Source organism: Myotis lucifugus, unplaced genomic scaffold (genome assembly GCF_000147115.1).
Source record: "Myotis lucifugus unplaced genomic scaffold, Myoluc2.0 scaffold_105, whole genome shotgun sequence".
Taxonomy (NCBI): domain Eukaryota; kingdom Metazoa; phylum Chordata; class Mammalia; order Chiroptera; family Vespertilionidae; genus Myotis; species Myotis lucifugus.
Genome location: NW_005871153.1, coordinates 2,510,136 through 2,523,949, shown reverse-complemented (window position 1 = coordinate 2,523,949; position 13,814 = coordinate 2,510,136). Strand labels below are relative to the sequence as shown.

Sequence of the window (13,814 nt, the reverse complement as noted above, 5' to 3'; positions counted from 1 at the left end):
TAAAATGGAATTAGCAATACCTTCTTTGTCGCATTATAAGGACTACACAAGATAATCTACACAGGTACTTGGCATGGGGCCAGAACACATGAAATAGGAAATACTATTTATGTTGTTGAAGTTGTGAGCCCAGTGGATTTTCAAATGGATAGAACTTGATGAATAAAGGGCAGAGGACTGATGGCCAAGTCTTGAGACTGTCACCATAAGGGTGTGGGGACAGGGAAAGAAGCTGGGAAGAGAAATGGAAGGAAGTTTGGTTAAATCAGTAGGAGTGAAGGATTGGTGTTTCTGTTGTTTTTGTCATGCTGAGACTAGACATGGTTTGTTGAGGAAGAGAATGAAGTGTGTAAAAGCGCTGGTTCTCCTGAGAGAATTTAGTGTTGGTAGATTGTGAAAGCAGGAGGGAAGAGCTCATCATGTCTGCAGCCAGATGGCCTGCCCCTGCAAATGACCTTGTGAGAGGGCCAAAGAGTGGGTAGAATTTCAGGAAGGGCTGCATCAGGTCAAAGCGAAGGAGAAGTGGCTGAATGAAGAACTCAGAAGGGAGAAGATGATCAGCTTTCATTGTGGTTGCAGACTTAAGAAAGTAGTAAACGAAGGACATATTACAGGTTAAGGAGAAAGTGGATGGAGAGGAAACAAAGCAGCCGGGGCAGAGCACAATTCTGAAAGTTTGCTGATGACGGGAAGGATAGATGGAATGAAGCTCTGAGCACATTGGGTGGAGAAACAGAGTTAAGAGCATTAACATTGGAACAAGGCCTCCTGGGTTTGAATCTCAGCTCTGCCACTTATTAGCTGTGTGGCATTGGGCAAGTTAATTAACCTCTCTGTGCCTTAGTTTCCCAATCTGTAAAATGGGAAACTATATGTAAAGTACCAGAACAATGCCTGGTACATAGTGAGCATTCAACAAACATTAGTTGCTGTCAACATTATTGTTGTTACCATTATCATGACTGCTGTTATTGAGAGAAACCGAAAATGAGAAAGGAGACTGGAGAAAGGGAAGACAGGGAAAGGTACAATACTGTTGTATATATGGTTTGGAGTCTTCTTAGACTCCACTAAGTGTTCTGACTTACCAGACTACCATGGGCCACCTTTGGCACGGGCCTACTCAGGATGACATGAGATGGAACCATGGCTTATAGCAGGACAGGACAGACCTTGTGCAGTCCATTTCAGGTTCAAGCAGACAAGATCCATGGAGGCAGAAGCTGCCATGGTTTAAAAACTCCATGTCCCACAGGAGCCAATACCTTTTGTAACAACTGCATTGGCACAGCTTCCGGGTCCCTGCAATGGACATGCCAGCTACAAGAGTCAACCCACTCAGGGAAGCCCAAGATATTGGGTCTCTATAGGTATTTATAGTTCGCTGTTGGTTCTTCCAATCAGATACAGATTACCAATTGCGGGAGGTGGGGGGGTTGTTTAGTAATGTGTTGGCACATACTATCTTCATATGTTCCCAGGAAAACAGAACTAAGATGTTCACTGAAAATCAGATTATCATGCAGACGGGGAAAGGGTCTTGTTAATCCCTTGCTGATAGTGGGATGTTTACCTGTTTTGTAGGAAGACTGGGCCAGTTCTAGATGTGAGCAAAATGCTAGGAGGTTAGATCTCAGATTAGGGAATTTGGGTATGGATGATGTAAGAAACATGGTTGGGGATCCACAGCATATCTACAGATCAGAGACACAGCCTGGCCTGTGAAACTGTTTGGTGACCTGGCTGATTCTGGGCTACAGTGATGAGGTCTCCCAGGTAACTGGGCTGAGCCATCCTCCTAAAGCAGCCAGTTTATGGTGAAAGATAAGAATGGCTTCTCTTTTATACAATATATTAAAGTATGCCAGCTGGCATGCCAAAATCCTAAAGGGAAACAGAGCCCAGAGAATCTTACCTCAGTAGATATTTATTGGCAACTACAGTCTGTCGGGCACAAATCCCAACCACCTTTCCTATCTATAGATCCCAGTGGAAAGATGGTCTCTCAGTTCCCTTGGCCTGCAAGCCTTGCAAAATACAGAAGAGGCAAGTGTCAAATTCCCTTCAGACAAGAATTCTAGAAACTAGGTTCACATTTGGGGGTCCTTTATTTTTCCACTCTCTTTACCTCACTGTGGAAAACCAGGAAAGCCAATCTCAGGAGGGGGGATAATTGAAAACCAGGGTTGAAGGGGCTTAAGGGTGCCGGGCAGAACACACACACACACACACACACACACACACACACACACACGGTCAGTCAGAGTTCATGTGGAAGCAGAATTGTAAAGTGGGGAAATTTGCTTTTGATTCCCACCCACTTCTCTTTTTAGGGCCTCTCTCCTTCTGTCTGGGACTCCTCCGCCACCCATTTCAGGATCTCATCCCTGGGTTGTTCCTCACAAAGGGCCTTGCTTTCCCACTGAGCTATTTCTTACTGAGCTATTTCTGTATTAGGATAAACTAATTCCAGGAGGAGTGGCAGGTGTAATGCTTTTAAATAGGAATCTCTCCTGAGTGAAAAACTGTTGAGAGCCAAAGGGATTGAGTGCATAACAGTGAAAGGGTTGGGTTGTGTCAGAGAGGATGGGGAAGGGGAGAGTTTGGAAGCAAGGCAGGAGGGAGTGAGATCCCTGGGCAGGCCACACAGGGAGGGCAGGAGGGCACCGTGCCCTCAGGCAAAGCCCTGAGAGAGTGTACGGGTCTCTGAGTTCTGTGTGGGCAAGGGCACCCACACGGCCCCTGAGTGTGTATCAAGGTGGAGGCAGTGGGAGGACGCAGGGTGCCCTGGCCTGTGCAGCACCCTGTGGTGGTTCTGGGGGTGCATCTCCGAGAGGGTTGGGCTGTGGATGTGTCCCTTTGAGCTGCAGGTGTGATTCCCATTAGCACGTGGTGATTTCTCAGTGCGGTGAACCTACCGCAGCTCCAAATCCACACCTTTCATCTGTTTTGTGCTGTAAATGAAAACATTGGAGAAATGTGTGCAATAGAATATACTCTCTGTGGATTTTAAAATCTACCAGGTATGTAGCACTGAACAAAGCATGAAGCCATTGTCTTGTTTGAATCTCACCACTACTCTGCTAAGGTCGAAATAGTGTAAATTGCCATCTCCATTTTACAGATGAGGGAACTGAGGTTCAGACTAGTAACCTCACGTGTCAGAGTTTATACAGCAGAATCTGCACTAGAACCCAGGTCTCCTGTTTGAAGCCTCTGTTCATTGCCCTCTAAAACACAGAATTTTATGGTGGAGTTGACTGCGCATCAAGGTTCCAGGCATAGCAAGGTTTGCCTGCAAGGAGGTTCCTAGTACCTGCCCTTCAGGGTTCAGGCTTGTATGGATGGGTCACTGCAGTGCATATGCAGGGGACAGGGAACACCGGTGATATAGGAATGTACATATATCGGCAAAGAAAATCCGTTGGTTGTCTTCTGTCCTCTTAGCTCATCAAACCTGAATATGAGCAACTTAAAAACCAATATAATCTATAATTACAGACAGTAAAAAAATACTAACAGTAGGTGGTAAGGTGGTTTGAAAGTTGAAAGTCTAAATCAGACGCTATTGCTAAATTTGGCGAATGAGGACAACAAGCCCAAGATTCTGATTTAATATCTTTGTTCTATGAAATAGTTTATGCTTCACTAAAAACAGAACAGAACAATAATGACCTTTTAGCTATCCCCATCTTTCAAAGAAAAGGGGAAAAAGGTTCCTTGTTATTTTCCTAATTTACATTTAAATAGATTATTTTTATCATTTGTTATATAGTAAGAATCAGATTTTTATATTTTCAATGAATTTTAGCCAGCATAAAAAATTATTTAGCTTAGTTAAAAGCAAAACATTAAAAATAAAAAATTTTAAAAACCCAAGTAGCTTATATGTAATATCTGTCTTCTTAATTAGACAAAACTATGTTGGCTTCCAAACTAAGAGATAAAATTTCATTATTTAGACATGAACTTTCCTCTTAGAGGAATTTTGTTGTTATATTACATTTTATTGAACCTACCATTTGTAGCTTCTCAAAAAGAAAAAGAAAAGGAAAAGAAAGATCAAAGTTTTTGAAACCACTGTAGAGATATTTTCTTTAGTTTTTCTTTAAATCTTTGGGTCAGTCTAGTTCAAGTGTCTTCCAGAGGGCCCAATTCAAATAGAATAAATCATAAAATGTTCTAGCTGGAAGGGGGCTTAGAAAGGGTCAGTTTGTCTAGAGAGAGCAACCTAAGAGCCTGTGGCCAGCTCGCTCCTCATTCATTCATTCACAAGTGTTTATTGAGAGAAGTGGGACTGTTTGAACTAGCTGGTCCCAGGCACTGCTGGGGCACGGGAGAGGAGAGAGGAGGAGGCTGGGTGTTGGAGTTATTGACTCCATGTGAGGGACAGCACCTTACTTCAGTGGAGCCCCACAGTGTCCAGAGGGCTGCCCGGTGAAGGGTAACTCCCTGTAGAGCCCAGCAGAGGGGAAGGGGTAGGCAGTGTCCCGAGAGCCTGGTTCAGCAGGCAGTCTGTGAATGTGCATTGGGTGGAATGAGTGAATTCTAGGTCCTGGGCTTCACTCCCCTGCCCTTCTTTCCCATATGTAAAGTGGGCCTGATGGGTGCCATGAGATGAAGTATGCAAATGGACATTCTGAACTCTTAACACACCAAACAAGTGTCAAGGCTTTGATGAAGAAGCTGCCTTCCTCTGGCTATCGGCAAATGTCAGTTTTCCCATTGACATGCTTTTATTCACAACTTTAAAAATGTAAGGTGTAGTGATGAATATGGGTTCTGATCCAGGAGACTCAATAAAACTGTTTTTATTGTGAATGGAAAAAATACGTTCTATAGTTTCTAAATTGAGCTGATTATCAACCAGGATGCTTACCTCCATTCTGAGAACCACTTACTCCTTGCAAATGAGAAGTCCAGAAATGAAGAGACTTGCCCATAGTCTTATGGGTAATTAGTGAGAGAGCCAGGCTTGGAACCAGCCATCTTCATCCAACTTGACTGCACACGTGTACATGAGTCGCGCGCACTTCACCCCCCCCCCACACACACACACATGCATGCATACATATCCTCTCTCTGCAGTCAGTTCCACTGAATGTAACAGGAATAAAAATGAGCCTTGCAGACAGCCAAGCTTGCAAGGGTGAGGATTGTATACCATTACACAACAGATTCAGGCCCAGAGCAGACTTGAGATCGTCTCTTAGCAAACAGCCATGGTAGAGAGACCCTAATTCCTGATATCACATGGTACCATCTAGTCCCCAGAGCAGGTCTTTTTCTCTCTGCCTTAGACGTGTGTCACCTCTTTGGAACGCTGCCTTCAACACAGCTGAATTTTTCCAGAATGCCCAGCCCCTGGAGAGTAGCTTGTGTGCTCAAACGCAGAATGCAGAATGGGGTGGAATGGCATGGGCTCAGACCCATTCTGTGAGAAGCCCATTCAAAGAGGTGCACAGTCCCTCTGGTACTCTCCGCTCTGGCATGTCTTTCAATTCACATTTCTTACTGCTTTCTACTCTAACTGGCCTGTGTCCAGCTCTCATTGGTTTGCAGTACAGCAGAGACCTGGCTCTGGGCCAGCTAATCATTCTGGAGCTAGCACATTACTCCTCTGCTTATTTGCATATATAAATAGCATTTAAGAGAAAATTCAGGGAAGGTCACTGTTCGGCCACTGGGATAGCCAAGAATGTATGTGGAGTGAGGTCTTTTCATCACAAATTCCAAGGACTTCAGGCACAGCAGATTTTCATTTACTCTATTGATTCTTTTGTCAGTAAGGAAAAGAGATGAGAAATTATTTTAAAATGAGAGGCCCGGTGCACGACATTCGTGCACTGGGTGGGGGTTGGAGAGGGAGGGGTTCCCTCAGCCTAGCTTGTGCCCTCTCGCAGTCCAGGACCCTCAGGGGATGTCTGACTGCTGGCTTAGACCCGCTCCCCACGGGCCAGCAGTCGGACCTCCCCCGAGGGGTCCTTAGCGCTGCTGCGGAGGCAGGCCGCTGCCTTCTCCAGCCGTCAGCCCAGCTTGTGGCTGAGCTGCACTGGCCACCTGTGGGAGTGCACTGGCCACCAGGGGGCAGCTCCTGCACTGAGCGTCTGCCCCCTGGTGGTTGGTGCGTGTCATAGCCATCAGTTGTTCCGCCATTAGGTCAATTTGCATATTATCCTTTTATTATATAGGACAACCAGAAGTGATCCGAGGAATTTGAAAGGGAGAATCATCCCAAATCATGCACCTTTGCCTTCAGAGCTGATGTTTTTATACCTAAGTGTCAGTTGTCACATCCTCAATGTCTCTCTCCTGACCTCCAGACACGTAAATCTAATTGCTCATGGGGCACCTCCAGGTGAAACTCTCAAAAGCCTCTCAAACCCAGCACATCTAACACTGAACCCACTGCACATCGTCCACCCCACCTCACCCCCACCTCACCTCACCCCCAGCCTCTTACCCTCCACTTTAGGTAGCACCTGTGGTGGCAACTTTTCTTTAAGGACCCAGGGCACCAGGCCAGACACCTCTTGCACTGCTGTTCTCCTAAGCTCTTCCTTGCCCTCCCTCCCCAAACAATAGTGAGTCCTCAAGTTGGCCCACTTCTCTGACTCCACTGCCACTACCCTAATCCAGGTCTCCAGATTCTCACCCTCTCTCACCAGGATTGCTGGAACAGCCTCCCAACCATACTCTGCCCCATCTCCCCTCTCCATTCCACATCCCACACTCACATTACACCTTACTGTTCAACTTAAAACCCTCCACTGACAATCTTGCTGCCCACAGAATATGGTCCAGGTTTTTTTGAAGCCTGTGTCCAGGGCTTTTCATGGTCAGCCATCCCATCCACCTTCCCAGCCATATCATCTCCTCATATTACATTACAGAAGCACAGATGCGGTGTTTCAGAGCTCTGGGCACACTGGGCTGCCCCCCAGTTCTGTCCTTTGATCTCTCCTTTGCCTGGAGCTTCCGTCCTACTCATCTTCACTTGGCTAATTCCTACCTGAGTGAAGGCTCACTCAGGTGTCACCTGCTCTGGGAAGCCTTCTCTGTTCATCATCAAGGGTGGGTGCTGCCTTTGATAGACCGTACTGACCTTTATCTTGATAGATTTATTTTCCGAGTTGTGATTTTAATCAAGTCATATGCCAAGTTGTACTAACAATGTTTCTGAGTCCATGTCTGCTTTAAGCCACTTAAATTTAAGAACCACATTGTAGTCATTTTGCCTTTTGTTGACATGGACAGTACCTAGCCCACAGCTAGTGTCCCTTAAGTGTTGGTTGAATGTAACTGAAAAAGTAAATTCACTTTCCATTTAAAAGGATGTGGAGAAAAGGGAACCCTCTTGCACTGCTGTAAGAGGTAATGCAAACTGGAGCAGCCACTGTGGAAAACAGTATGGAGTTTCCTCAAACAATTAAAAGTGAAACTGTCATTTGACCCAGCGATCCGACTTCTGGGAATATATCCTAAGACTCCTGAAACACCAATCAGAAAGAATATATGCACCCCACTCCCCAATATTTGTAGCAGCACAATTTACAACAACTAAGATCTGGATCTGGAGATAGCCCAAGTGCTCATCAGTAGATAAATGGACAAAAAAGCTGTGGTACGTTTACACAATGGAATACTATGCAGCTGTAAAAAGAAGAAACTCTTACCATTTGCAACAGCATGGATGGACCTGGAGATTATTATGTGAAATAAGCCAGTCAGAGAAAGTTAAGTATCATATGATCTCACTCATATATGGAATCTAAGGAACAAAATAAATAGATGGACAGAATAGGTCCAGAAGTATGGATGCATGGAACAAACTGACAGATCTCAGAGGGGAGGATGTTGGAGGGGATGGGAAGAGATTAACCAAAGAACATAAATGCATATATGCATAACCCCTGGATGCAGACAGTAGTATGGGGAAGGTCTGGGATAGGGTAGGGGTTGGGTGGAAGGGGGCAAAAGGGGAAAACGGGGGACATCTGTAATATCGTCAACAATAAAAATAAATATCATAGACACAAACAATAGGGTGGTGAAGGCCTTGGGGGCAGAGGGGGTAGGAGAGGGCAATGGGGAGGAAAAAGGGACATATGTAATGCTTTCAACAATAAAGATTTACTTAAAAAATGAGAATAAAATACAAATAAATAAAATTTAAAAAAGGAAATAACGAGACTGTGGTTGTGCTTCCAGGAAAGCTGGCATGGCCTTTGCAGCTTTTCCAGCCTGCACCTGTGCTCAGCTTCTGCAGCTGAGCTGCAGCCTTGCCCATCACAAACCACAGAGCGCCCGTTCCAAGTAGAGCAGAGCTCTTCTGCAAAGGTGTCACGCCTCTCCTAGCTGTGTCATTTGACTGATCCGGGCAGAGAATTTCAGAAAATCCAACTTAAATAGGCTTGAATCTTAGAGGGGATTTCTTGACTCAGGTACTAAGGAAGTCCAGGGACAAGGTAGGGCTCTGCCTCTGTTTCCTGCCATTATTTTGAATACACATTTTCTCTGCCCATTGGCTTCACACTCAAGAGTAGTAATTTGAGGCTTAGGGTCACAGTGACAGTATCAGAGGAAGTAAGGTTATAGCTAAAGAACTAGGGCTCTGTTTTCCCAGAAACTTCCAGCAAACTTCCCCTCAGGCTTTATTGTACTGAATTGGATAACATTCCTATTTCTGAGACAATCCCATTGACCAGGAAATGGTATATACACTGGTTGGCTTAGATCTGGTGTCGGAGGAGGGATCCCCTTTAGAATGATCAGGCCCTTCTCTGGAGCTGGGTTCTGTTCAGCGACCTTTAAAGCATGTGACTGCCTGAGAGAAGCCTAAATGAAAAACAGGGTACAGAGCTAGGGGAAGGAAATAGCTCGATGCCCGCTGTGCCAAATGGTACTCACTGTGCCCTTAAAATAAATCTTCTTCTGGTTCCTGATGGGCGATAGTAGAAACCCTGTACTTGTGAGTCCATGGAGCTACATGAAAGTTCAGTTCAGAGTCAATTCAACACAGTGTGTGGTTGGTCACTGCCTACGTGACATGTTAGTATGCCCTGTTGCTTTCCATAGGTTTTCTCCCCTCTAGTGGGGCAGTAGGGAATAGGTCAAGTCTCCCAGCTCCCAGCTTGCCCCCTCATCACCTGTCCCTAAAGCAGTGGTTCTCAACCTTCCTAATGTCGCGACCCTTTAATACAGTTCCTCATGTTGTGGTGACCCCCAACCATAAAATTATTTTAATTGCTACTTCATAACTGTTATTTTGCTACTGTTATGAATCGTAATGTAAATATCTGATATGCAAGATGTATTTTCATTGTTACAAATTGAACATAATTAAAGCATAGTGATCAATCACAAAAACAATATGTAATTATATATGTGTTTTCCGATGGTCTTAGGCGACTCCTCTGAAAGGGTCGTTCTACCCCCAAAGGGGTCGCGACCCACAGGTTGAGAACAGCTGCTTTATAGCATGCATGGGGCCTTTTTGCGGCTTTCTACAAGTTTCTTCAAAGGGGAAGTAACTAGGGATAGTAAATAGCTTTCGCCCCCATCTTCCTGATTCACTTACTCTTTGTCTGTTAGGCTCTGTAAAGAAATGCAGAGGCCAATGGTGGGCCCTTCTGCTGAAAGTGAAACCAGGAAACCTAGGTAACCAAGCTGTGGACCACCCTGTTCTGCAAGGGATGACTCATCCTCACTGAGAACCAGCAGGAGGGTTTTATTCCTTCTGGTAGTTCTGAAAGCTTTGCACTCTTGGCCCCATGACCCTTCTGATTAATCTGTATGATCTTGTCTCCTCTAGATGTTCGACTGGATAAGCCACAACAAGGAGTTATTCCTCCAGAGCCATACGGAGATCGGAGTCAGCTACCAGCACGCTCTGGACCTCCAGACGCAGCACAATCACTTCGCCATGAACTCCATGGTGAGTGGAGCACCTCTGGGGGCAGGAGAGTGGTGAGGGAGGGGGTTGGGGGGAGGATGAGAAGGGGCAGGAACAGGCTTCCAACCTGACCAAAGGACTTATATACATGCATATTAGCATAACCAATGGACACAGACACTGAGGCGGTGAGGGCTTGCCCGGGCTGGGAAGGGATAGGGGAGGGGGTCAATTGGGGAAAAAAGAGACATATGTAAAACTTTAGACAATAAAAAAAAAGATTGAGGAACTCTGAATGTATGGATCCTATAGCATCCTGTTTGCCAGGATGGGGACATGTGGCCAGCCAGCTGTTCTGTAGCAGATTATGGCCCCATTTCTGCCTCCAACCTTGCTTTACAAGGTGAAATAAATGTGCTGGGGTTGTAGAAGGCATTGGCTCAGTGCAAGACTAGAAGGGAGAGTCACCAGCTCCATTCTTCTGACACAACCTACTAGCATGTGTGAATCTCTGAGCTGGGATGGTGAAGGACCTCGGCTGTGGCACATTGAAAATGGTTGAGTGAATTGGGGCTGTTTAGACTGGAGAAGAGGAGCCTAAAGGGACATGCAGTTGTTGCCTTAGATATGTGAAGGACCTCCTTGGAAAGAGAGGGTAGAATTGCTTTGTGTTGGTCTTGGAGGCATAAGGGTCTGGGGCATGGCAGTTGGAGGAGGAGGCAGGACAGGACTTGGGGGTGGTGGTGGGGATGCATTGGGAGTTAGTGAGCTCCCCATCATGGGGGGTGTTCAAGCATACCCTGAATTCAGAGAAGGATATTTCCTAGCTGTGTGGCCATAGGGAATTTATCTCTCTGTGCTTCAATTTCTTCGTCTGTAAAATGGAAATAATAGCTACCTTATAGAGTTGTAAGGATTCAGTGAGTTAATTGTGAGGTGGTTGGAGCTATGACTGGTACATAGTAAGTTATCAGCGATGATGATGATGATGAAGATGATGGTGATGATGTAGGAGTCTGGTTCAGATAACACCTATGATGCCTCATAAAACAAATACTTTGGGATATTATTTCCCCATGTGGTCACTCCAAGAAACTTCATTTCAAAATCTTGTCTGCCCCTTGAGCCCATGTATTGTATTTGAAATGCCTGCAACCTAAGTATGCCTCTCTCTCCCCCTTGCCAGCTCTTCCTATTTGTACTACTGATCCATAAGAATAGGTCCCCCATTCATATATCTGAACACCAAGGGCACCTTATCATTTCAGCTGGGGATGCTGACAGGGGAACAAGCGTTAGAGAAACATAAACATAGAGGGTCACGGAGGCCAGGAAGGCAGAGAATTTCATTTTCTACCAGGTTGCGTTAAACATGCTCCACACTGGACTTAATGTCCTGAAGAAGAAATAGTTCTGGCCTCCGGTTGCTCAGTGTCTAGCTGGGGAGATAACTCAGACAGTCATGCTGCAGCTTGGCCTGTGCCGTGATGATATGCTGAGTTAACGTGAAAAACCTTAAAATCTCAGCGGTTTAAGACAACAGGGGCTGATTTCTTGCTCCTACCGCATGCTCATCACTGGCTAACTAGAGCTCTGCTCATCACAGTCACTGAGCGACCCAGGCGGATGGAGCAGCCACCGTCTTAGACACTGCCAGTCGGTCTCACCAGACAAAATAGCCAAGCCCTGGCTCTGCAACCATCACCTCGAAGTGGCATTCCACTTTCACTCATATTTCCATAGCCAACTCCAGTCTCACAGCCACATCTCACTTTGTGGGTGGAAGTGTATAGTCCTGTCACGTGTTGGGGAGGAGAGAGTCGGATATTTGGGAATATCCCTAATGCCCAGCACAGGGAGCCACTGCAGGATGTAAAGTAGAGATGAACATCATGAGATTTGCTTAGAAAGATAACTCAGACTGCAGAATAGGAGGCTGTGAATCTAGGCAGGGAAAAACATCAACATTGACTTTTTTTTTATCAGGTTTGGCCACAACAGTCTTGTGTCTTCAGCGTAAATGTAAAGACTCATTGCCTTCGAGCTAGACTCCTATAATTATGTCTCATCCCTGGCTCACTTGAGTCACAGAGGAGCAAAGCAATTGATCACAGGTGATTAAGGACGTGAACTCAAATCTAGTCAAGTCTGATTATCTGTGTGCCTGGTAGATTTCCCCTGGTGAATTTTACGGATTCTGTGCCAGTATCTTTGTGTCACCCATCTGCCTGGCCCTAAAGCAGACACACTCATTTTAATAAGAAGCAAAGACAGACATAATTAGGGAGGTAAGTCTGCCACGGAGCCCCTCACAACAGTGAACTACAAAGCTAAATAGAAGAGCCTTTGGTTTTGAATGATCTGTACCACTGCTCATCTCTGTTAATGTGGATAGCTGAGAGCTAGTGGCACATCAAAAACCTTTCCTCAGACGAATTTACTTTTGAAGTCTCCATATTCAGGACAAAAATGAGGGAGAAAATTTACTGAAGGGAAACATCTTCTGGAGTTGGGAGAGAAGGAAGAAGAGGTTTAATATACATCAGCCAATTAGCCTATTCCAGCCCGTCTCAAAGTCTCCCACGCCCTGAAGAGTGCAGCACTCGGAGGCCGTTGCCTGATTGGGCTGGGTCTCCTCGCTGGCTACAGGGCAAGGGAAGGGAAGTCCCAGGGTTGTTTGGTCAAATTGCCTGGGCACCTGTGCTTTATAAACACAGCCCGTGCTGTTGTTACAGGTTTGTTATTAAAAAGAACTCCCACAAAGAGGGATGTCAGCATCCCAAACAGGTGAAAGGAGGGAATTACAGACTCCTTTTCTCTGGCCTGAGTGATGGATGTTGCTGCCAAGAAGCAGATGAATACAAACAGCTACTGCTGGAGCCCAGTGACTACAAGAATGACCAGTTAGTCACACGGGGACATGAGAATGTGGATTGGTCTGTAAATTCACAGAGGCACTTCTGTTTCTGTTCTTAGAAGTTATGCACACACTATACATACAGCCACACATCCTTCCCCGTAAAGGTACGTGCAGGTAGCATACTTTGTTTTAGGCCACATGTGAGTTCTTTGGTATTGAATCCTGTTTTATAACTGAAGAAGGCCAGTGATTTCTTACCTTTTGGGGAGGTCACAGACCCCTTCAAAATCTAATGAAGGTGGTGGGTCTTCTCCCCGGAGCAATGAACAATATTTTTTAGATAATTCCAGGGACTTCAAGGGAATCCTAAAGCCTATCAATCAGCCTCTCCAATTTAAAATCCCAAGAACCTAATGACTTTATTCACATGTCCCACAAATAATTAAGGATCAGACATTGTGCTGGATGTGGGGCATATAGTAGTGAACAAATAGAGATCGTCTATTCCATGGAGGTTCCAGTGGGGAGACAGATGTGAAATATATAATCTAATATAAAAACATAATTAAAATCATAAGTTTTATGTTGGAAGAGTAAGGGCCGCTATAGTAGAGTATAACAAAAGAGGCTCAATTTAAGTGAGGGGAGGTGTCTTTTTCAATCAATAATAAGTACTAATTTGCTCATTGTTCATTCATTGATAGTAATTGATGATCTGTGAATTAACTATATAATCTACCAAAGAACTTATAATTTAAAGAAGCCCTGGGTATATTGTTTTGTAAATTAAAATGATTGATTTATAATTTGTGTTTTCTAAGATTTGTTTTCATATGTCTAGTATTATATATTGGTTAAAGATGCAACTCCAGTTAAGGTGACCATTACTGAGACATAATTGCATATCAATAAATCATGGAGGAAAAATCAGAAATTTCCTAAATTTTATTCTGAATTGGTACCGATAAAGGCTATCAGTTATTAATATGGCAAGAGTGTGGCAGGGACACCCTACTGACTAAGGTATGTGAGGAACTCTAAAAGAAAAAGGTTAAAATT

General features: G+C 44.9%; 1 protein-coding gene across 1 annotated transcript in view; it reads left to right on the top strand.

The window, feature by feature from the left end:
* The window catches only part of LOC102442254 (kalirin RhoGEF kinase), a 279,390-nt gene that overhangs the window by 59,142 nt on the left and 206,434 nt on the right, over nt 1-13,814 (top strand). Inside the window, exon 6 of the mRNA XM_023757300.1 lies at nt 9,815-9,937. Coding sequence (XP_023613068.1) covers nt 9,815-9,937 — 123 coding nt within the window. The remainder of the gene's footprint in view (nt 1-9,814; nt 9,938-13,814) is intronic.